Source organism: Lycium barbarum, chromosome 10 (assembly GCF_019175385.1).
Source record: "Lycium barbarum isolate Lr01 chromosome 10, ASM1917538v2, whole genome shotgun sequence".
NCBI classification, from domain to species: domain Eukaryota; kingdom Viridiplantae; phylum Streptophyta; class Magnoliopsida; order Solanales; family Solanaceae; genus Lycium; species Lycium barbarum.
This window is the reverse complement of record NC_083346.1, coordinates 123,106,026-123,131,760: the sequence shown is the minus strand read 5'-3', so window position 1 is coordinate 123,131,760 and position 25,735 is coordinate 123,106,026. Positions and strand designations below refer to the sequence as shown.

At 32.5% G+C, this 25,735-nt stretch overlaps 2 protein-coding genes across 2 annotated transcripts; one reads left to right on the top strand and one right to left on the bottom strand.

Moving 5' to 3' along the window:
• Window positions 1-13,218: 13,218 nt before the first annotated feature.
• Window positions 13,219-18,686, bottom strand: LOC132615733 (uncharacterized). The gene is made up of 6 exons (XM_060330343.1): window positions 18,283-18,686; window positions 17,290-17,564; window positions 15,664-15,882; window positions 14,533-14,631; window positions 14,238-14,339; window positions 13,219-13,604 (listed from the first exon to the last, which is right to left on the bottom strand). Exons 1-6 carry the CDS (start codon window positions 18,527-18,529, stop codon window positions 13,383-13,385), a joined length of 1,164 nt encoding a protein of 387 aa, XP_060186326.1. The 5' UTR covers window positions 18,530-18,686; the 3' UTR covers window positions 13,219-13,382.
• A 1,251-nt stretch (window positions 18,687-19,937) lies between these two features.
• LOC132614572 (two-pore potassium channel 1-like) lies at window positions 19,938-23,315 on the top strand. Its single transcript, XM_060329040.1, has 3 exons — window positions 19,938-20,276; window positions 21,366-22,300; window positions 22,872-23,315. The coding sequence occupies exons 2-3, from the start codon at window positions 21,405-21,407 to the stop codon at window positions 23,035-23,037; spliced, it is 1,062 nt and encodes a 353-aa protein (XP_060185023.1). The 5' UTR covers window positions 19,938-20,276; window positions 21,366-21,404; the 3' UTR covers window positions 23,038-23,315.
• The last annotated feature ends 2,420 nt before the right edge of the window (window positions 23,316-25,735 follow it).

The window sequence follows — 25,735 nt, the reverse complement described above, 5'->3', positions numbered from 1 at the left end:
CAATTCATGATCAATTATTTATGTGTTTTTTTTTTTTTTTTTGCGTTATACCCTTCAACCCCCAACTAATTGGAGTCTGCAACTTAAATAACCCAAAAAGTGGATTTGGGTACCGAAATAACCATTAAAAACCCTTTTGCGCACTAATTTATTTGTAAGTTGGTGAAATTTTAAATGGTCATAAATTTGCGCTAAAATGTCTATTTGATGCAAAAAAAAATTTTATTATTATTTTGGGTATTTTTTCGAGATCTATGCGTCTGAACTGCCGGAAGGCTGTTCGCCCGCCCCGAATTTTCAAAAAATGTCAGTTATCCCATTCCATTTCAATTTTCCCCTAAATTTGTGCGCAATTTTCATTTATTTCTTTTTTAAATCTAATGGCGAAAAATATATTTCAATTCCATAATCCCGTGATAATGATGTTTTCAATGTCAATTTCAAGGTTCCAAATTCAATTTAAGAAAACAAGTTAGATAGCATTAGTGAACATACAAAATAATAAAAAGTGTTTATGTTGTTACTTTAACCAACTTAGCATGGTGGTAAAGCCTTTGGCTTTTGACTTTTTTTAATCTCATCCACCAGGGATCAAACCTCAGCGGGAGCGTTGAGAAGATATTATTAGTAAAAAAATGAACTAATTTATTTAACGATTAACATGGGATAAACAAGTAATTAACATGGGAAAAACAATTTCAGAAATAAATATATTAACAATGACATAATTAACAAATATTAACAATGCCATAATTAACAAATAATTAACGGAGATCCATGGAGGTGTCGTATTTGTAAATACTAAATTATTCATTATTCTTGAAATTAACTAAAAAAAATTCTCTAATTAGAACTTACTTAACTAGGATAAGTTATGGAGGATTTAATTAGTTATTTTGAATAATCCATGATATTGTATTGTTAATTATAATTTACTTAACTCATGTAGTTAAAGTAATAACGAACAAAATTTTATATTAACTAACTAATCCTTCGTCAAAAAATTATGTTAACTAACTAATCCTTTTCGAATATTCTGTTAATGATGTTCAATCCAAAACTAAGGATTTAGCTTATCGTTTGTTATTCAGGATTTAGTTTATCGTTCGTTATTCGGGATTTAGTTTATTATTCATTATTCGGGATTTAGCTTATTGTTCGTTATTCGTTAATGGATTATTTTGGTACCCAAACCCACTTTTGAAGTTATTTAAGTTGCGGACTCCAATTAGTTGGGTGTTGAAGGGTATAGCGCAAAACAAAATACACAGAAATAATTAATTGTGAATTAATATTTGTTAATTGATTATGGATTATTAATTTGTTAATTTTTTATTTATTGTTAATTTATGTATTTGTGCATTGTCAAAATAAAGTTACGCATTAATATAAAAATAACACGAAACCCTAAAACATAAATAACTTAAAGCTAATGACAACAAGTCTTCAAACAAAAATGGACTTCGAGCACTTTTCAACCACTAAAACGACAATCTGAAGTTTTGTGTATCCTTGATGTGTTGAGCCTACCTTATTAATCGCACAAAAATAAATAGGGTTCTATATTAAATATTCAAGTTTTGGAGTCTCGAAGCATGATTAATCTATGGCTAAAGTATGTAAAAAAGTGTGAAAGATAGGAAGAAAGAAAGAAAGAAAGAAAAGAAAAAAAGAAAGAAAGAAAGAAAGAAATAATAATAATAATAAAAAGACAATCCAATAACGCATGAAAATCATGCGTTAAAGGACTTACCGGGTCCGTCTCCGTTAAGTCCTTTAACGCATGATTTTCATGCGTTAAAGGTACTTTTGTACCTCTTTTTTTTCCTGGGATTTTTTGGTTCATACCCTTTTTTTTGGGTTATTTTGGTTCCGGACTCGGCTTTTCACTTGAACTTGAATGTTTCATGTGAATGCATCCGATCAACTAAATGCTTGCAAATTTTCAAGTAAATGAGGTCATATTTATTTGTAGTCGGGTTTGAACCTGTGATGTATCCTATGTCACACATTACATCGAGGCAAAACAAGAATTTTGAGTATATGGTTTTGCTTTATAACAAGGACTGTTTATTAAATTCAGAATAAATTATTTGTACATATGAAGTGGATCGTTTGATATAAATACATGATGTAAGCTAAAATTATTGAATTTTGTTGAACCCATTAGCGGAATTAGCTCCGCCCCTGAAATCACGAGTTACGTTTTTATCACCAGGCCAAAGTTCTGACCTGGACGCAATAACTCACCAATGTTTGAACATGTTCTTTCCCAAACTATTTTTATTTTTAACTTGATAAGGGGAAGTAAATCAATACGTAACAACAATATACCGGTGTAATCGAAATAAGAAAGAAGTAGAAAAAGAGTTAATACTTATTCAAATTCTGTATTTATAATGAACTAAGCAGTTTAATATTAACAGTTAAATTTAAAGCATGTCCTACATTCATTGATTTGACATAAACACCAAGTACATACATATTGATTGAAATTTGAACCCGGTATCAAATTAGTGTGATTAAAGTTGTAAGTTAGACTAAGCTACAAGTCTACTTTCCCTAAAATACTACGTAATAATATGACTCCTTTCACTTCAAAAATAAATATTGATGGAACATTTTTTTGGCAAATTACCATGGTTAATATTATTATGTTACAAATGTTTCTCAATGTTCTCCTCTAAAATTAAACTTTTAACGCGTAAAATAGCTATTTTATCTCCATCTGTATTTTTATAGCTGTATCATTCTGAAACTAGATGCGAATGAAAAAAGTGCTTTTAGGAGTGTTGTTCATTTAAGATTTAGATTTTGACATAAATACAAGATACTACATTGAATTTTTGCCTAAAATGGATCAGATTATGGTTACATTGAATTTTGCCTAAAATTGATCAGATTAACTATGGCTAACGAGCTGAATAGGAAAATAACAATGGGACAGAAGATTTACTACTCCCTCCGGATCAAAAAGAGTGTCCACTTAGCCATTTGCACCCCTCTTAAGAAAATACTAACTCCTAGACAAAAATTATTAATTTAACTAAACTGTCCCTAATTAATAGGTCTTGGGATTTGATCACATAGCACTTAATAGGGGCAAATCTAGAAAGATAAAGTTAATTCTTTCTTGATTTGATAAGTGAACACTCTTTTTTACCCAAAAAAAAAGGCTAAGTGAACACTTTTAATCTGGAGGCAGTAATTAGTTTTGACTTTGGCAAGATCATTAATGACAAACTAGAGTTGTCTAAAGTAATCCTAATCTAATTAATGGAAAAATCAAGAATACTAAAAACTTAAAAAAGTCACATTTTAGAGTCACTTGTCTTATATACTAGAGGGGAGCATGGGCCAATATTTATACATGAATTATTTTTTTAAGCTATGTTCATTAAATGATTTTGAAATTTAAGATTTAAAATAAATTATAAATTTATATGGTAGTAATCATCCTATTAGGAGTAATATGAATAGCCGATAAATAGTACTAATACTAGTAAATCTATCCGCGCTTCGCGCGGTTAAGAAAATAACTACTTAGTAAAGTTTGTGATTTGCAGAAACACCTTTTTAAATTTTATACGGACATAGTTTAATTCTGTGAATTAATTAAACAAAAGAAATTAACATTTTAACTTTATCGACATGAGTAATTCACCGGAGGTTATGTTTTAAAGGGGAAAGATTGAGCATTGCCTTGGCAATAATACTGAAGGTATTGACCTCTTTAATCTACTTTCTAAGCAATTTGATTAATTAATCTACTTAGTCACGAAAAAGATATGTGTCGTTCCTATTTGAATGTTGTTCGTAAATAGTATTAATATTGTATTTATTGATTTATTTGCAAGTATTATATATAGTGACTTCTTTAATGAGGGAAAATAATCATTTTAATATTGTAAATAATAATATTGATTAGTAATTGCATTTAGAGGGCTTAAGTCTTATGTTTGTCCTTCCACTATCCCTTCCTGTTAAAAAATAAAAAGAAAACGTAAATTGACTTTTATAATCTAGAAAACAGCATCAACAATCATATATATATCATTAACTCAAAAAGTGTTTTAGCTTGACAAAAATAATTTGTGGAACATCAAAGATGTAATGCTCTCTTGACTATGTTACAATTAACGTTATAATTCGTCTATCAAATACCACAAAGTTTGCTTGACCAAAAATGCACGCCAACAAAACGAAAAATGAGATTATTTACCATTATAGGATGACATAAGTTATTAGTTCATAAATTAAATTTGTCAGTTCGGTTGGAGTTTTTTCTCTAGGATTTCATCCCTCATCTTTATGGCTGGTTTTGTTCAAAAACAAATTTGTTATCACAGATGTCAAAACCCATAAAAGATTAAACAAATTAAACAGAAGATTACCATTATTTATAATGGAGCGGTTCCTATATAAAAATCAATCAATGGACTGCGGTAAGGTATCCAATCACTGCAAAACAATCATTTGTTCAGTGTTTTTTCTTGCGGACAACAATTTCCTACATTGCACAATTGCACAGGAAGCCTCAGAATTTGAAGTGCTGCAATTGTCCGCTACTGGAAAAAAAGACGTCGGCACCTACGAAGAAAAACAGAAAATTACGTACAATTAATACTTCAAAAGAAGCAAAACACATACACTACTCACTAAGAAGAATATAATGGAGTTGAAAACAGAGAATCGTTGAATCAACTTACATATGATGAACCAAGCTGAAGGATAAATCTGAGTATACATAGCGGTGTGCTCTCCTTCCCTATCTAATGGAAAATAACCCATTCTAAATCCTCAATTAAGTGGTAGAGGCGTTTTCCGTTTCCAAATTAATTGATAGGATTTGTTTAGTCATTCTTTCAAATAATGGGGAATTAATAAATATTTAATATAATAATGAGAAAAGCCAAACAAAATGACATAATAATATGGAAAAAGGCAAAAATTTGAGAAAATAAATAAATATGAATGCTGATCATAGAGAGGTGTCACATTACCTTGTCTATATCTAGCTTTATATTATATGTAGATTTGATACATGATATATAATATATGTTGTCGTGCCACCTATGTTACTTTAATATCTACATAAGAGATTTTGCATATATTAAATAGGACATAATATATATTTAGTCCGTAAAAATACATAGGAAATATGTTTCTGTACCACCTCCCTATACCCCTTTTTGTTGTGGCTTTTAAGTTTTTTGTATGTTCTTCACTTTTGATTTTTCATTCTAATAACGCCCCATTTCAAAAGCAACACCTCCAAATTTATACTACAAAAGTTTAAAAAACCTACTTCTTTCTCCTAATATTTACTATTACCATTTCAAAACACCAACACTTTTGACAATTAAGAGAAAGATTACACAAGCAGATTAGATTAAAAAGGAAGAAGGAAAAGAATTAGTCAGTTACAAAAAGTGAAAGTGTGAAACTATGAGAAATAAAAACAAAACTCACCAATTTTTTATGTGAAATCCCTATTCAACTAACATTTCTTTTTCTTTTACATTGTTGATGACGGGGGCAAGGACTCACAATTAACACAATACCAAATCGATCACAAATATAATTTGCCAAGGTTTTAAGTTTGTGAGATGTGGATATGGAGAAAAGATAACATGTAGGAAGAAAATGTTTGAAGGTGATAATTTATAGATATGATGATTATATTGATTTGTAACTGATGTTAAATTGAAGAGGTAAAATAATAATAGTAATAAAGATTTTAATGTACCAATAAGCATTATCTTTTCCGTTACTAACTTTTAACTTAGTAAGCCTTATTTCTTTCCTCCAAATTCTTAAGCTTTTATTGGTGTATATTGATGATATTGAGTATTTAATACCATAACTGAGTGGGCAATTAAGTACAGACAGTAGAAGGAAGAAGGCAGCACACTTCTTTCGCATATTTGGAACAAAAAGCAAGGAAAATACAAAAAAAAAAATGTCAAAAAAGGAGAAAAAAGATAAATGTCAATGAAGGTCATAGAGAGGTGCCACATGGGATTGTCTATGCCTAGCTTTATATTATATATAGATTGGTGAACAAATTATTAAGAACAACGATGGAGTAATATTTATAAATTATAATCAATGCAAAGCAATATAATATTATCCTTTATTTCACCAAATTGGAAAGGATTTTAAGTAGTATAATATATTTGGTATTCTTCACTGGAAAATCAGTATAAAAACATAAAAAATCACTGTTAATTCATTTTGTATCTTCTAATTCCACAGCAATTTAAATGCTGTCAGAAGTAATCTGAAAAGCTTGCGATGGAAATACAAAATTAGTACATACTACTACAAAAATCACTGTTAATTCAATGTTTATTTATTTATTTCTCATGCTATATTTCATCGACATGCTATAAAAAGGATTATATAACCAAAATAATATACATAATGTGTCATAAAATTGATCCCTCCCAAAGAAGGCGGTTTTTGAAATCCCAAAAATATCATGTATTACTAGGTACTCCCTTTCTTAAGGTTTGCACGTGTCACTATTGTTTTATTAGGCTGTCTCAAATAAAATGAAATATTTATTTGAAAACAACTTAATTATAAACTTCTCATTTTTATCTTTAACAAATGAATTAATAGCTACACAAATACTCTCTCAGTCCCATAATAAATGTCATTTTAGCTTAAAAAAATTATCCCATAATAAGTGTCACTTTAGAAAATCAAGACATAAATTGACTAGTTTTTTCAACTCTACCCTTAGACAAAACTGACAAGTTAAAGTAACATGTAAATGATCTATTGAAAAAGCCACATAATAACTTAATATTGTTGGATTCTCAATATCAAAAGGGATACTACTTGTGCATGATACAATAAAGAGGAAAAAATAATTTATTTTTATTACATAGGGTAATTTAGTAAACCTTACATTGCATTATTGATTTCTCAATATGCGTATTTTTTGCTAAGATAACACTTATTATGAGACGGAGAAAATATCATATTTATTTAAGGTCACAATTCTATAAGCACACAAATAATATAAAATATTTAAGACCATTAATTATAAAAGTCTTCGTATCTTTATTTGAAATTTTCTATTACGTCACATAAATTGAAACAGAGAGGCGATTACGACGGCAAGCACCGGCCAGGTAGATATATAATGTGGACTCGGAAGACCGCGTAAGCGAGTGACGTTGAGCGTTGTTTGGTTGACGTTCTTTAATTTGATTAAGTTCTTGGAAGGTAGAAACAAACACTATGTCACACTCTCAATATTCATTCACCACTAAATTTGTGGCTAACTTTTGCAAAAGGAAATTAGCATTTATGATAGAAAGGGAAATTACAACGATTTTCCCTTCTCCTTCTGTTCCATTTATTTATTCCAAGTTGGATATTATCCGGCTTTTCCCCTTGTCACTTCCATTTTTTTTTTGGTCACTTTTTTTAAGTCAACTAATTAAGCTCTTGGTACAGTGATTCAAAGTCATTCTAATAAGAAAATTATGCAGAAAAACATTCACAGCTCTTGAACGGTGTAAAATCTTTCTGATATGTTCTTCTTTAATAGTTGCGTCAATCATATTTTTTCATTTGAAAGGGGATTGTATTTACCCTCATTTACTAACAGCAGATGGTGCCTATGTGAAATAGTCTAAATATGCCATTCATTAATAATTTGGTCCAATCATGTTATTCCTTGATAGAAGTGACTATATTTATCAGGGTCAGGAAGGGGTCTGAAATCCCTTTCCTAGAAATCAATATGTATATACAAGATCGAATTTATTATGTATATAATAGATGATAATCCTTGATGAAAATCCTAGCATCATTACTGAATTATTTGATTGTATTTAAAAACAACTAATGGTTAGAAAGTAATTAGTCTCTCATCACAATGTTTATGCTTATATTGATATAGGGGAACTAGCACAAACATAAATATAATTAAACAACGTTTGGATCGTGTTGATAATAATGATGGTCCAAGATAAAATTAGCAAAAAGAGAATGAATAATGATAATAATGATGATTAAATAATATAAGAATAATTAATGGACCCATCAATCATCATTATCTTTCCTTTTTTTTCTTTTCTGTTTTCCTGTTCTTTTTTCTTGAATGAACTTAAATCTCTTATATTAGAGACCCTTGCTTGGTAAGAATCAAAAGAAGACAAGATTGAAGTCAAAAACTAGATTATTAAAGATAAAAAAATAGATAAACTACGACCCATGATTCTCTTGGTGCAAAAAACCGTGTGCTAGTAAAAAGAAAAATGCCTTAATTGAATTAAGTAAACGACATAACTAAAATTGACCTTATGGTTGCTTTCTTTAATTTTTATGCGTTTTTGTCTCTATTTGAAAGGGTCAAATGAATAATGAAATTATGACAAGTGAACAATCAGGCAAAATATCAATCTTCTCTCTCTCTCACTGGGATAATTTTGTCAAAGTTCCATAAATGTTGACGAAATTTGGTTACATAGCTTGCATGCACTGGGCTATATATTGTAAAAGAAAATGAAAACCAGAAACCTACTCCTTTAATTTATTTAATGTGACAATGCTTGATGATATCCGAAATTAAATGAAAATAACATTGATGCATATATCAAAAGTATGGTTAAATTTTAAATATGTGATAATATTTTTATAGCAATATGAGCATGTTATTAAGAAAAAAATAAGAGAATCTAAGTTAAACAACTAAAAAGGAAATCTTAAAAAAATCACTAAATTAATATAGATAATAAATTTCAAACTCAATAAATCAAATAAATCAAATAAAATTTTAAACTCAAACTCAAGCACTATATTTGAATAGATTATAGATTTTTTTCTCCAAAGAGATTAGACTAAAACGATGCTGCATTATTGCTGCTGCCTAATATTGCCAAAAGAATGGCAATAACAAGACTAGACCTACGTTATGCATATTCCAAAATTTACTTGACACGATAAGAATAAGATCATGTCAAGTAATGGTTAATTCACTATACCTCATAGGACAAACCATCTTATGTATCAAATCTATATTAAAAAAAATGCTTAAAGATACTAAATCTAGTATGGAAAACCACAAAAAAGATGCTATAATATAATCATGTAAGTATAATCGTGTCAATAACTCGCCTCACGTAATATTCATCCGATACAAAAAAAAATAAAAAAAATTGATGAGTGTCAAAATCCAATTCTAGATGTTAAAGTCACAATAAATGATAGAAGGTGATCGTGAGTCTTGACTTTTGAGGCAAGTCCCTTACTCTATAATGGTAGAGGTTTTGACTTTAAAAGTCATTGAATATAATGGCAAAGGGGATTAAAATTATAAATAACACACGAAATAGTTTTAAGAAATTCATGAATATCTACTCTATGTACATAAAATAATTGTAATTTATATATGTAGTGTAATTTTTTTTCTACGAGATTCCCCTTGCGTCCGCTAGCACCGCCCGTGCTTCCGTCATTGTAGACCTAGTTAATTAAAATCTCTCATCCTTAAATTATATTTTCTAACAAAAAAAAAAAGGTAGATTCAGATGTAAAGAGGGAAGATTGTCAAGTGTGAGTGAATCAATGAGAATGGATGAGTTTGTGAGTGAAAGTCGTTATTTCACTTGCAATATTTTTCTATTTATTTTAAGTTGATATTTTATATTATAAGATAAATATTGATTTCAAATAGTATTTCATTTTTTGCATATATGTCCAAATTCCTATTGAGTTATTCTGAAAACGGTAGGGCCAGGAATTAATTACGGAAAAAGAAAGGGTCAGGAAACCACCCCCAAATTTAGCCATGGAAAAAAATATATTATATATTCAGTCAGTTTTGTAGATTCTTTGTTTAATTCAGTCAAGTGTAATAAATTAGTTAACTACTACTCCTTCCGTTGACTTTTATTTGTCCACTGTATTAAAAATAAATTTTCACTTTTACGTGTGCTTACTTTAGCATATCAAGAAAAGATAAAAAATAAATTCTTATTTTCCCTTAATATGAATTATTTATTTTAAAATTATTCTCTAAGTTCAATGAAATTATATACCTATTAATATGAGCATTATAGTAAAATGCATATTTTAATTATTAGTTTTTAATAAGCGTGCAAAGTAAAAAAGGGACCATTAGTGAACGGTGGGAGTACAAGCGTCATGATGATGCGATCTATGAAACCTCATCATTCTTAGGTCATCATAATTTTGACTGGTCATTAAAACCTCTTATTAAATTCTATATTCTAATATTAAATGAAATAAACCCATTGAAGCTTGACCTATTATTAAAAGGCCAAAAATCGTTGCCCAATTGATAAGTTAACGTGAATGGAGGGAATCAATCTCAAACTCTCAATTGTCAGATTAAATTTGCTTAGGTAAATATCATAATGATTAAAATAAAAATTTGTCAATATTTAAATGCAAATTATCCTGTATTAAACTATCAACTAGCATAAATGATAAGTAGGTCCATTACTTATAGGAAAATTAAAGTCTCTTCATCAAAGGTTGTGATAGAGTGATAAGTATTGCTTCATCTTTAATTAGAGTTTTGAGTTCGAGTCCTAAGTATAGAGTCGTTTTTGGTAGGGAGCGTTTTGCACTTCAAAAGAGAAACTCTTCAGGCGAATTCGAATTAGTTGGGTCCCAAAACGAATACCGAACATGAGGTGAGAAAATAAAAGAAAATCTCATAAATAAATTCGAGTTATAAGTAGCAATGAATGCTTTCACTTTTCTAAAATTCCGTATTTCTAAGTCTGTCGAGGCATAACAAAAGAGGAAATCACTTTTTAGCTGACAAGTCTCATGTTTTTCTTTACTCTTCCAACGTTTCATGTCGAAGGGGGAAAAAACTATACTTTATATATTACTATCACATTAAAGAAAATAATACTGCAGCATTAAGAACATATCTTCCTTCTTCTTCGTTATCACATTCAAATTTGACAGACGTTCGTATATATAGTGCTAAGTACAACCAAACCAACGCAAGGAACACGTCAATGGTAAGATCATCTTCCCCTTCAAGTGTTACGTGTAGTTAATACATGCATTGTAGTATTATTTTCTTTAGTATATTTATAACAAAGAGGTTTATGTTTGAGTTTCAAATATCATGGATTATCAGTATATCTTAATTATTGCACAACCAAAAACAGTAGCGCATCTAGAAATTTCGCTAAGGTTATTCAAGACCTTTCAAAATTTAATAAGTACTATACTATATATGTATCAAAAGTATCTAACGTATATACACAGTATACATTTCTAACAATATATGTTCAACTGAACACCCTTGAGCCTATGTGGCTCCACAACTGGCCTGAAGGTAAAAAAGAAAACGGAGGGGTTACATTCATGGGTGGATGCGGAATGTAAGTACGACAGAATCCAATAGCTTTAGTCCAAACTTTATATTTGTGTTAAAAGAAAATCACTAAATATATACAGATATTAAATTTTGAGTCCAGCTATTAACACTCAAGATCGATGTTCAAGAATCTCTAACCCAGAAAGTTCAAATACTGGATCCGCCTCCGATGACGTGATCATAAATAAATAAATAAAAGGCGTCTTCATAATAGGATTTTATTTACTATAATTGCTTCTCACTTGTTTCTATTAAGATGATTAAAAGTGAAATTTTTGTGAAATCTTACAGACAACTTCAAAAAGAGTTGCAATGAAGAAAGTGGCTAAGTTTGAGAAGAACATCACAAAGAGGGGAATATTGCAAAATCATAGAGGCAACAAAGGATTAGAGCCAATTCATGTTTTTCTTGTCCTCTTTGCTGTTTTATTCGTTGGATCTTGTAAGCTAATTACCTAATCCCTCAACCATTTTAATTCTTTTTTACACCATGCAGCTCTATATACTAGTCTTTCTTTTCTTCTTAATTAAGTTAATGATATAGCTCATAATTAATTTGACCAATCATAAGAACTCATCATGTTACAATTTACAAATAAAAAAGTAAGGTCTTTGTTGTCGTTCTTGTCGTTGTCATAATTGTTGCCGTTGTTTGTTGTTGTTGCTGCTGCCGGAGCCTTTAATAGCACTTTTGGCTCCTAAGCTATTAGTAAATTCTGTTTTTGGTTACTGTGATATATAATTCAGTATATTTAATATTCAATTAATTAAAAAGTATGTTTTTGATCTCTTCAAGTAGAAAGTACGTTTTATTTTGACAATTTACAAAAATATACAGCTTTTGAAAATTATTACGTCACGCAACACAATTTACAATATTATACCGAGGAAAGCATTATACATAATGTATCAACCTTGTATAAAGTGTATAAAAGGCGTTTATACACATATATGGGCTGAATCAGGTAACAAACTCAAAGTATGGGCTACGTGGCATAAATACTTTAAAAAATAGACACAACGCGTAATTTTCCCAATTTTATTACCGTCAAATATGAAGTAACGTAATAAGCTTAACATAACACATGAGTAATTAAGTAGTAGAATGGTTAATAATTATGATAAATTTGTGATTATTCACAAGGGATCAAAAGTGCACAATTTAATTAAGTGAAAGTCTAATATGCTTAGTCATATATAATGGGGATTAAAATCAGAATTTATCGCCATGAATGATTTTCGGTTTTTCTTCTCAACTGCTTCCTTGCACTCCAATGAAAATTAGATACTTTCTTCCCTAAACGTTTGATGGAAATGAGAATTATTTCCAAATTTCAATTTGAACTCTGATGTTTATCCATATTGGTGGGATGATTAACTTTATTTTTCCCCATTTGGAAATGTGACAGTTATTTTCCAGGTTGTGAGGATGGCACTTAATGGTGGATTGCTACCAAGATAGATGGAAGCTTTTAGTTTTTCCAGGAAAATAAAAGAATAATTTAAATCAGAAACTTTATGAGTTTATTAGAGAAATTAAACTAGCTTTTTTGCTGCTTAGGAGAGGTTTTAGTATAAAAATATGAAGGGAAAAGCTTTATTTGCACTCGATATTTGCTCCAGACGAATAAATACAAGTGTTGCACATAAACATTTGTAACTTATTCATAGTTACATATTGCATCCTCCCGCTTTAATTTGTTATTCTCTTAAGGTTAAATTGCTTAGTTTGACGTAAAATATCAAATGTCAATGAACATTTTCCTAAAGCTACTTCAACCGTTTCAAATTTGGAAGTGACAAACTCTTTATGTTAAATAAGGGGAAAAAAGGAAAAAGGAAAGGCGAAATTTAAATAGATATGAGCACCTTCTGACTCTTGTTTGGGACTGACGCATAATTATTATTATACTTTCTAACTCTTGCCAGCATATCTTATACCATACAAACAAAATGAATGCTGCCAAGAAAACTGTTCTCAAGGATCAAGGATAACTTAGAACATATTGTGGATCCGCTTTCTGTATGTGTATTTGCTTTCACCAGATCCCCGAGCTGCGCGAATTGAGCTGTTGGCTGCCTTTGAACATTGACTACGATCTGATGAACTTTTCAATACTTTGCTTGCGCAAGAATTGTAGCTGTAGCTAGTCTCATGATACACTTGTATATTGTTTTTAAGCAAGTTCTTGTCTTCCGGAGAGTTGAACTCAAATTCCTAAAAGAAATCACATTAGGCATCAAAATAGAGTTCACCTTGGTAAGAAGAATAGAACATCACATTTTGAAATGATTCTTGGAAACTTCAAATGATTGTGAATTTATAAATTTTAACCTTGATGGTTGACATGTATGCAATATACAGTCAAACCTCTCTATAACAACATTTTGCTATAGCAGCCAAAAAATATCTAGACAAACAACGTTGTTATATAGAGGTTTAACTAATACCTGGAGAAGGATGAATTATAACTTTGAAAAACTCCCTTTGGACACAGGCAAAACTATATTGTTTGGGGTATTTATTCAATTTTTTCCAAACTATGACGGTTGAAAAGATTAAGTACATAATAGTGTGTCAGCTCTAACAGCTTAAGCTTTTAGTTGAGATGGCCACATACTTTTAACACGGTATCAAAGGAGACAGAGGTCCTAAATTTGAGTTTCATCATTGCCTATTATCAAGATGAATTTCCACATGCTTGACTCGTCCAAAAGAATCAATGAGGAGTGTGTTGAACACATAATTAAGTATATAAAGTGTGATCTTTCTAACAGCTTAAGCTTTTAGCTGAGAAACAACTTCGAACAACCCGGTCATGCTACATTTATTGGGTCATGAGACACTTACCTTGGACTTCCTCTTGGTGGAATAAGGTGTTAAGCAGGGATTTAAGTCCTTGAGAAGCATGTCATCTGGACTACCAGGAATTGTATTCTCAGAACTGAATTCCTAGAGGAAACCAAAGAACAACTTAGTTACTCTCTGAAACTTATGCTTGAAATGCCACATAGCCAAATACTTTCTGAAAGAATCCTAATATAGAGCAGAAAAATTGCAAACATATATCAATTTTTTATGCAAGATATCATTGTTTGTCTGTTTACCACCATCTTTGTTTCTGCTTATCATCAAATGTACTTACCAGAGAATTTGTTGCTTCTTCCTGATCGTATTCAGGTGACCTTGGTGAGCTATCAAGAGAATCATAGCACCCTCTTGAAGAGTATTTATCTGCTTTAAACTGCATGAAAAATATATAATTAAGTCATTTCAGAAACTAATGCTGGATTTATAGTAGACTGAACATATTTGCACCATTACATCCAAAGAACAATATCGGGAACCAAGCCGATGGGTTCTAGTCAGCAACTGAGCAGCATAACAAGAAAGCATATGAAACAAAAGAGTGATTTTCTACTATCAAACAATAATAAAGGAGACAAGCTAATAGGATCTCGTGCCTCTGGTTCCTCCTAACAGATTGGACAAATAAACAACTTGATGATTTGGGCTTTTCAATGATATAGATAGTTCCTCAATCTAATTGTAAGGAACATAACTTGATCACATAAGGAGATTGAAGTTGTTATTTTGACTTCCATCTAGTACTGTGGTGAAACAAAACTGCATACCTACTAGACGATTAATCATTGCAAGAGGAAGAATGCCAAAAACATTTCAACAAGTATGGAATTTTTTCTCCTGAAGTACAATAGCAGTACTGAATTCTTGTTACTGCCTATGCAACCGAGTACATTTCAATTTTCACATCATAGCTAATTTGCCTTTATGGTTAAGCATCGTGGTAGGAAGACATCCTCTATTAGGTAAAATATCCTTATAGGACTCGGTTAAAGATTGTAGTGAACATATTTGGCAGTAGAAAATTTGAAACATTGAAGAACATCCATAAAAATCGACTTGGTTTCATTACTTTTAAGTTGAAGATTGCTAAGATGACTGAAAATTTGAAACAATAGATTGACCTCGTTTAAGTAATATCTGCTGATCTTTAGCTGCAGTTCTTTTAACAATATGCCAATGGTACTTCACATGTGTCTGAGTTAGAGGTCAGACGGATACTAATAACCCCCCCCCCCCCCCCCCCCCCCCCACACACACACACAAAAAAAAAAAAAAAAAGGTCAAGAAAATGGCTTCTTCTAAGCACTCATGGTCTTATATTAAGATTATTAAGCCACTGGCTTATGGATTTGTTAATAAATCTGCAATCATATTAGGTGGATACAAGCGAGAACGTTCTCAATGTTACCTCATCAAGATCAAAGGTGAGGCACTGTACTTGTCCTGCAAGAGAAATGACTTGCTTTTGGAGACTTGGTATAAGCAGATTTGCCTGCTTGAGTTCTGATCCCTGCTTCTCTAAAAGTTCTTGAAGTTGAGAATTCATAACGTCTGGGAACAATACGGCACTTTTCAGTGACTTTATTTCTTCCCTCTGCTTCAAACACAAATCCTTTAACTTCTCAACCTGTTATCATTAATTAGAAAATGAGACCACAACACTATATAAGCTTCAACCATCATGTGACAAGAATAGAATAAATCCCCTTTCCAATTGCCAATTGTTGGACACACTTTTTTAATTTAAAAGCCAATCTGGGCTATTGACTTTTGTCATAAAAAAGGCAGCCCGGTGCATGTAGCATCCCACGTTCACATAGGGTTCAGGGAAAAACCGCACCCCAAGGGAGGGTAATGTAGGCAGTCTACCCTAACACAAGCATCGGTGGCTGATTCCGTGACTCGAAACCGTGACCTATAGGTCATATGGAGACAACTTTACCATTGAGTTTTGTCATCAAATGCCAACATAGATGGGTATATTCAATTATATATGCAGCTTGCTATTCTGCATCTATAATCTACATGCTATCCAAGGTGATATTATTCACCAAAATTTTTACAAAAAACATGCCATCTCCAGTAAGAGCATTCCCAGATTCCAACAGTATGCAATTAAGAGCTATCACAACCAAAGACATTAATAACACTTCAGCAGAAGCGTACTCTAAAGGAAGCTAGTTGCCACTATGTACCTTATAAGCTATCCCTTAATACTACTTTTGAGAATTTCCTCAAGACTTTTTAGCAAACACCACATTGTTGGTCAAACTGTTTTACTGCAAGTTACCTTCCAATTATTAATGTATAACACGCGAAATTCCCTTAAAAATGTAATACAAAATCTGTGGAGGACGGAGCAGACTCAACTTGTAAGCTATCAATCAGTCAAAACCTCAATCTCAAATTAGTTGGGTCGGCTGTATGAATCCTCTATGTCAATTCAACTCTATTAAGGTCCATTTCATTTGAATAATAAATAATTGAAATTTTAAGGCAAATAAAGGTTCTCTAACCTCTCATTTACCCCTCCATGAAGTACAAAGCTCTAACTTTAATTAGAAGAAAAACAGATTTGGGTCAAAAACCAAACTTTCTTTCATTGCTTATTTCACTGGCAAGTAGGCTCATCACCCTAGTATCATCAGGCCTCGATCATTCGTTTTCCAGATTTTGTGAAGCAGAACACTTGGCAAACACCAATTCATCAAATATTACTAAATGTGGTTTAAATAAACTTAGCACTATTCTCAAGCACAATGGCGGAGCCACAACTAATAAAGGGTTTCACACCAGCCCAAATAACAAAAAAAAACACATCTTTTCGGACACACACACGAACCCCCTCGACTTTTTTTTTTTTTTTGATAAGGTAAAAGTAAACCCCCTCAACTTACAAGGTCCCAAATTTGAAATTTTCGAATGCCATGATAAAATTCCTGGTTGCGCCACTGCTTGAGCGGGAAAATTAAGACTAAAATGGATTCAAAATGGCACTCTAGTATTAAGGAAATTACACAATTCAAGAACAAACCTCTTTGTTTTTCTCTTCAAGAATCAATTTGAGCTCAACAATCTGATTCTCTTGCTCCTTATTCATACTCAACAACTCCCTTTCACTTCTTAGCACCATACCTAAAGTCCTAGTATTCCCTTTAACTTCAGTTAAAGCCTTTTTCTTTTCATTTCCTTCATCTCTTTTCACTCCCTTAAACAACTTTTTATGCAGAGCACCCAAACCAGTTCCCTTTTTCGCCGTTTTCTTCAAATCTTCCGCTATAAAATCCACCGGAGTTAGCAGTTTCAGCTCTGTTGGAAAAATAATTCAAAATTATAGGAAATCGAATTTGGTTAGCATTTGGTATTTTGATTCATGTCTATTTAAAATTTATAGTCAAATTTATTTAAGATTAAGTTTTCAGTAGGCTCCATACTAAAAATGGAGCTGTTGTTAGCTATTTTTGTTAGCCATGAATATTTTTAACTTTTTTCTTCAATCCCGGAAATCATGTTTGGACATAAAATTCCGGAAACTGAATTTCGGAATTTTCCGGAGTTTGAGAAACACAAAGTTATTTTGACTTTTTTCACTCCAAATCACTAACAAATACTCCCTCCGTTCACTTTTACTTGTCCATTATACTAAAAACAAATTTTCATTACTTGTCCACTTTAGCATATCAAGAAAAGATAAACTTTTTTTTCCCTTGTTTTCAAATCATTTCGCAATTCTATTAAGAATAAACACCGATTAATATGGGCATTATGGTAAAATATAAACTTTATTTATTAATTCTTAACAGACGTGCAAAGTCAATAGTGGACAAGTAAAAATGAACAGAGTGAGTATTCAAAAACAGCTCCAATTAGTATTCATGGCAAAACACAACTCCTGTATCCAAATACCGTTTTTCACTTTGAAAACAAAAACTACTTTTTTCAATTACTCGCGATTATCATGGCCAAACGGGCCCTTATAGAGAGCATCTAAAAATTTATGAATAAAATATTTTTCCTTCAAGCTCACCTTTCGGCTTCGATTTAATCGATGGGCCAGATTTGTGCTCGACGAATTTCTTGACGATGGACCCTAAGTTGTGGTGGCGCGTGGACGGCGCGTGATGGCGCGTTATGGCGCGTGAGGAATTATGGTGGTTGTGGGGGTGAAGGGTTAGGTCAGTAGATGAAGAAGGGTTGGATTTGGTGGAGGATTGGCAAGAATCTATGGAAGAAGAAGCATTGGCGTAGCGATAAGATGGCTTAATTGAAGCCATGGGTATTGTGTTTCTTTTTTGGAGTGATTAAGGTTTGAATTTTAAGACAAAGAATTGATCATTCCTAGATTGTCTGTCTCTTTGTTTGTGTGTGTAGACTCTGAGATGGCAATGATAGAAGTTTGGCGCTGTCTGAATTCAAATTTCTTTTGGCGACGAAGAAGCGCGCTCACTGTTTATCTTAAGACCCAATTATGCAGTGGAGCATTTGCACGTTTGGCCCCTATTTTGTGTTAGTTTTCAATTTTTTGCACGCATTTCCTTCAAACACACTGGTCTTTAATTTTGTCTCTCATATCTATGATCTTTAATTTTTGCCCCTGCTACTTATTTAATGAAAATTATGGGCTTCTTAGCTAATTATATCATGTTCATGTTTCAGGGAGTTGCACGAATTACCGAGAAGACTCAGATAGTCTGAAACTACGTAGCCACCGTAGGACAAGGATCGCTCCGCCCAGTTAGGACGATTCCTTAATTTCACACTGAATGAATCCATCATGCACGTTACCAGACCACCTTATACCCTAGCAAGGTATGGGGGCTCTGCTGGTCCAGCGAGGTACCAAACTCCACGTATCCACGTGGTGATATCATGTTGTCGGTTTATGAAATGCTCTCCCTACTTATCATGTTTTACTTATGTTATATATATATGTACCCATGCTCATGTTTCATGTCCAGTTTTTCAGTTTCAGTTCTTATCATGTTATTTCATGTCCCATGTTATTTCATTCAGTTGCTTTATATACCAGTACATTCAATGTGCTGACGTCCCCTTTTATCGCTCGGGGGCTTGCATTTCACGATGCAGGTACTGATTTACAGGACGACACATCTGCTCAGTAAGACAGCATTCGCATCAGCTTATTGGTGAGCCCCATCTCATTCGGGGTTTAGTCAACTCTTTATTGTATGATTAGCTATGCATCTAAGGTATGCTGGGGGCCTTGTCCCAGCGAGTATGTTTTCCATGTTCAGACTTATGTTAGAGGTTTCATAGTCTAGACAAGTCAGTTATGTCATGTCACACTTTCGGAGTCGTATAGCCATTTTGGCTCATTCATGTTATTTCCACACTCACGTTTAAACAAGTATTTTGATTAAGTATTATGACTTATTGCATTTTATAAATGCTCATCATGCATTCACGTTATATTCCGCTCATGTTATGCTTCATGATGATTCAGCAAGCCATGTGGTTCGCTTGGTCACATGCAGTAAGGCACCGAGTGCCGTATTTCGCCCAGGCCATGACTCGGGGCATGACAGTGAGGTCTGGGGAGGGTAAAGTGTACGCAGACCTTACCCTTACAATGAAGAGAGGCTGTTTCCGAAAGACCCTCGGCTCAAGAGAAAGCATAGCAAAAAAAGTTAGATAAGGACAAGTAATTCAAAGCAATATGAAAATGAAATCGTGAAAGATCAAAATAGGTAAAAAGAGAGTAACCATATAATATTGTTAGAGAAATTAGAATCAATTGCAAGCGTCCAATAAATTTTGTTTGGTGAGTGGACAACATTTAGTTCTCGTGATTCACAGTTACATGTTATTTTTATCCTCTAATCATAAACCCCCTTTGCTTCTATTTCCAAATTTTGTAGCCATAATTAACAAATCTTTCGTTTTTTTCATGTCCATTACTCTTTTTCCTTCTGATCCTTTGCTTTCTGTTCATCCAGAAGAAGAACAATTGCATTGATTTGAAAAGGGTCTATTTGATGAATATTTTTGTTTTAACATAAGGTAATATGATATTCTCCACCTTTTATTCAATAATCATAAGAGTCCTGATTAATTTATAGTTTTGTTGGTGCAACTCCTAACATAAATGACATATTTTTTCTTCGAAATTTTCTCTAGATTTTCTTTATAACACATTTGTTTCTTGTCTGAAGTTGGATTTTATAATGGCTCAAATTAAGCTGTTGGATTTGCATAGTCATTGGATTTGTCTGTTATTTAGATTAAGCATAGCCTTCTATATTCTTTTTTCACCTTTATGAGCTAGAAACTCTCTCACTAATGTTGCTTTCTTGATCAATTCGTCATGTGTTTATTTTTTTTATATTTTGATCTCCCTAATTGAAAATCTTGGCTCCGCTATCGTTAGTATATTTAGTGTTTTTCGACTGGATAGTTGAAACAACTAGTGATTTCAAACATGTAAAAATTTAACAATTTTTGGACATGTAAACAAATAGTTATACGATCAAACCTCTTTATAACAACATCGTTTGTTCCGATATCTTTTGATTGTTATAGCGAAATGTTTCTATAGAGAAGATATAATACTCCCTCCGTTTCAATTTATGTGAACCCATTTGACTGGGCACGACATTTAAGAAAGAGTGAAGATTTTTGAAACTTGTGATTCAAAATAAGTCTTGAATATTTGTGTGGCTGTAAATCATTTCATAAAGTGAATTTGTTTCCAAATTAGGAAAGAGGTCATTTATTTTGGCACGGACTAAAAAGGAAATAGGTTCACATAAATTGAAACAGAGGGGGTATAATATAATATGAAGAATCGGTTTCATAGAAAACATGGTTGTTACAGTGAAATGTTGTTATAGAGGATGACTGTTATAAAGAAGTCTGACTAATGCCATGCACAATACAAGGTTATCTCATGAACAATATTTTGAACAACAAAAGATTGAAACTTAATATATGAGAAGTTCAGAAAGAATGCAATCATATGCAAAGGAATATCTGAGATTGATGTTAAAGAAGGGATAATGCTCGCGAGTTTCAAATGTATGAACTTATATTTCGCCACGTACTTTGCTAGCAATTGTAGTTGATTTTTAATTTTCATTACCCTGATTGCAGTTCGACTTGGTACTTAAAATCATGTCATTTTGAGCTATCATGGCGAATGGCGATGTTGAAGAACCTCTACTACGAGGCCATGTGAATTCATCAATTCGATTTAGTGATATAAACTCTTTTAAACGAAGACGGCCTCAATCTAGCAGCACTTGTTGTACTATCAGTCATACACAGACAAATAATGAGGAATCCCTTCATTACCCTGAGTTCATTTCATCAAAGAGTTTTAGGCTCAGAGATGTACTATTATTTTTGGCTGCCTATATAGGAATCGGAGCGATTTGTTTCTTCATCATTAGCGATCAAATCGAAGGAAAAAAGACTAATGGAATTCTTGATGCAATATACTTGTGTATTGTTACAATGACCACTGTTGGATATGGTGATCTAGTTCCTAAAAGCGTCTTAGCTAAGGTTCTCGCGTGTATTTTTGTGTTCACCGGTATGGCTCTTGTTGGATTTGTTCTGAGTAAGGCTGCCGATAGTTTTCTTGAGCAGCAGCAAATCCTTTTTCTCAAGGCCATAAAAATGAGGAAGGATTGTACTGGTTCAACTGAGGTCATGAAAGAAGTTAAAACGAACATCGAAAAATACAAGTTTGTAAGTGCCTTGGCACTTCTTCTTGCACTTACAATGCTTGGAACAGTTTTTTTGTGCCAAGTTGAGGATTTGAGTTTGTTTGATGCTTTTTATTGTGTTTGTGCTACTATTACTACTCTGGGATATGGAGATAAAAGCTTTTCAACAAAATGGGGGCGTTTGTTTGCGTCTTTTTGGATATTGATGAGTACAATTTGTTTGGGACAGTTATTTTACTCCCTAGCCGAATTATATACAGAACAAAGGCGAAAATCTATGTTCAGATGGGTTCTAACTCGCGAGTTGACAAATTCAGACCTCCAGGCTGCAGATCTTGATCATGACAGTGAAGTGAGGTAAGTTGTTTATCTAAGTTTATATTTCGCCTTCAACAGACTTAGCGAAAGCCGAAAGATAGAACACAACAGAAGAAAAATATCTAAATAGGCGATAAAATTAGTTGGGAATATGTTTTAGTCATGTTAGATAGTTTACGAGAGGGGAGCCATGGCCCGTAAAAGTTATTGCGTGTAACCAGGAGGTCACGGGTTCAAGCAACCGAAATAGCATCTTGCAAAAATGTAAAGTTGCGTAAATAAGACTCAATGTGGTCCGGTCTTTCCTCGTACCCGCACATAGCTGGTGCTTAGTGCACCAGGCTGCCCTTTTAATACGTTTACGTTATGATACTTTCTAAGATCAGTCCCTTAGCCCTATGCCAGTAAAAAGGGATATAGAACTTCTAGTACTTTTAACCTTTTCTTTAATTGACATAATATTGGTCATATGTGTATGAGTTTAAATGGAGAAACACGGTTGGTGAGGATTCATATAGCTGACTAGAACTGAGGCATATTTGTTGCTGTTGTTTTGCGTTCAAGTTTTTTGTGCTACATTCTAATTATCGCTTTCATTTTCTTCATCCAGCGCTGCAGAATTTATTGTCTATAAACTTAAAGAGTTGGGGAAGATTACTGAGGAAGACATATCTGTAGTCATGGAGAGCTTCAAAATGCTTGATGTTGATCATTCAGGCACATTGACTGAAAAAGATATTGCACTATTACAGCAATCGTCTGGATCCAAAGACTGATAACAACACCCCTCCAACATATTATGTTTTGTTCATAGATGTTAGAATTATATGGAATTGCTTAAAATTTTTGCAAATTTCAAACTTAAGCACTTGGTGTTTGGAAAATGATCATAGAAATATTCAAGAATCAAGAATCAGTCACAATTTTTAACCATTGGGAAAATGTAAGTTAAGGCATGATTTAAACAGATTGAAACATTGACAGTGAGGATTTATATAGCCGACATCAACTTGTTTAGAACTGAGACATAGTTGTTGTTATTTCAAGTTTTCGTGTTTTTGGGCTACATTCTAATCGCTTCCATTTTGTTCATCCAGCATTGCAGAATTTATCGTTTGTGAACTAATTTTCTTCACAATTTTAAAATATTGAGAAGAATGTAAGTTAATGCATGTGATATTTGAACTGGACCGAGACGAATGTTACATTTCCAATACCATCTTAGTAGCTCTTTAAACATGACAAGAATGTACATTTATACAATCATTTATTATAAACTTGCCACCAGAAACTAACTTTTCAATCTAAAGAACAATCAGAGGCGGATCTAGAATTTTAAAAAAAGTCGTTTACTGGGTTCTGAATAAGTTATTTATACATTTAAGTGGATTTATTATTAAAAATACAGAGTTTTGTGCCTAAGCTACTGGGCTCTATAATATATGTTACATTTCCAATATCATCTTAGTAGCTCTTTAAATATGACAAGAATGTACTTTTATCAATCATTTACTATACACTTGCCACTAGAAACTAACTTTTCAATCTAAAAAACGGTCAGAGCCGGATCTAGAATTTTAGAAAAGGTTGGTTACTGGATAAATTATTTACACATTTTAAGTCGATTTATTAATAGAAATACGTAGTTCTGGCCTAAGCTACTGGATTCTGCCGAACTCGTACTCTGGCTCCGCCCCGAACCCTTGACAGCGACAGTATATTAGAAGTCTTCAAGTTGCTGCCCTGCAAGAAAATTCAATAGTGATCCTTCACTTTCTTTTCCATTTGAGAATTCAACAGCTAGTGGTGGTACATTGTTTAAGGCTAATATTGTGAGCAAAAGAATAGTTGTGGAGAGGACAAGAGGCCAGAAATAAGAGAGAATATTAGGTGCAAACACAAAAAAGAAAGTTATAAAGATTGATGCAGAAATCAATATGACAATGCTATTCTTGAAATGCAAGAGCTTGGCAAAGATTTCCATATTGGAGTTGGTTTAGAGATTTAATCAGACACAAGATGGATATTCTGAAAAAACAGGGGGGAGACAAGCAGAGGTTTTTGTCTTTGTGCTAAGATTCTTTGTTCAAAGTTACAAGATTTTGTTTTGTGTCCAAATTGTTTCACAAGCAATCCTAATCTTTGATACCTTTGCATTCAGTTTTGCCTTGTCTAAATAAATGGATTATGTGAGTCCAAATTGCCTTAGATTTCTTTATGTTGAGGGATATGCTAAGATTAAAAAAAAAGTGAGAACGGGAAACTTCTTAACCTAGGCTTTCTAGTAATATTGTTGAGGAATGTTAAAATCACAATCATGTCCATTGTCCTAATTTCTTTTCAGTATTGCATATTGAAATTGTGGACTCAAGGAAGGCAGGCATAAATTAACTTTGGAAACGCTACTACGGACCCAGCGGTGGATCCAGGATTTTCACTCAGGGGGTTCGAAAAAAATAACAAAAGCTAAATATAAAAAAACATGTTGTCCCTGGGGATCAAACTTAGGACGCTAGAGACAATTTTGAACACCGTAGACCGCTTAAACTAACCTTTTGCATTTGTTCAGGGTGTTCATATGTACATAAACACCAAAACTTTACCCTGTATATACACTATAACTTTTTGCCGAGAATGTTCGGGTAAAGAATAAAAAATGTCCGTTAAAGCTCACGAGATAAGGTTTCTAGATACCTATCAATTAGTTCCAAAAAGCGGCTAGGATCTAACTAGAATTTCATTCCAATTTCGATATTATTGAACTTGTCTCGAAGCGGTGATTCCACAAAGTCGTATCCCTTTAATTGCTTAGAGGAAACTGCTTTTTTTGTGGAAGTGTTGTTTATTCTTTTAATTGATTGAGTTTTAGAGGAAATTTTGTGGACCAAAGCAATTGCTATAAAAAGTAGGGAAAATGGTAAAATTTATTTCAATATTATCGATAATTGAGCGAGGACAAAGTCTTATTTTTTTCCCTTTGACCTTTAATGAGGCTCCAACATGAAGGTAATTTTAAATCATAACAAATTGAGGCATATATTTGAACTTTTTTTTTTGTGTGAAGATTTTGGATATGTGCGGTCCACCAATTTTTCATTGGAGTTCAGTTATGATAAAGGCAAATTCGAGACCCGAAAGTGTAATGGAAAGTAGAATTGAACAATTTCGAGTAATAGATAGATCAAAATTTGGACATTTTCCCTGAAAATACTTTGTTGGGGTTCTCTAAAGTTGGTTCAAATTTTGCCTTTCAAAATATTGGACTAAAATTCAATTTCTTTTTCCTTAAAAGGACAAATAGAGAGAAAATAAACTGAAAGATAATAAAGAAACAAAGTGATAGCTACCTCTGCAGAGCTAAGTCTTAATTTGGAGGTTTTTGGCTTTAATTTGGTGAGATGTTTTAAGCATATGTACACATCAATACCTACTACGAAGACATTGCCCTTAATGTTGTGTTAGTCCATTGATAAA

What these genes read in the sequence shown, in the direction of transcription:
- LOC132615733 (XM_060330343.1), bottom strand. Translation starts at nt 18,529, where the DNA reads ATGGCTTCAATTAAGCCATCTTATCGCTACGCCAATGCTTCTTCTTCC. An exon ending in TTGAAGAGAAAAACAAAGAG is followed by an intron (nt 15,883 to 17,289) that starts GTTTGTTCTTGA and finishes TAATGATAACAG; the next exon opens with GTTGAGAAGTTAAAGGATTT. An exon ending in CCACCAAGAGGAAGTCCAAG is followed by an intron (nt 13,605 to 14,237) that starts GTAAGTGTCTCA and finishes GATTTCTTTTAG; the next exon opens with GAATTTGAGTTCAACTCTCC.
- LOC132614572 (XM_060329040.1), top strand. Translation starts at nt 21,405, where the DNA reads ATGGCGAATGGCGATGTTGAAGAACCTCTACTACGAGGCCATGTGAAT. An exon ending in GATCATGACAGTGAAGTGAG is followed by an intron (nt 22,301 to 22,871) that starts GTAAGTTGTTTA and finishes TTCTTCATCCAG; the next exon opens with CGCTGCAGAATTTATTGTCT.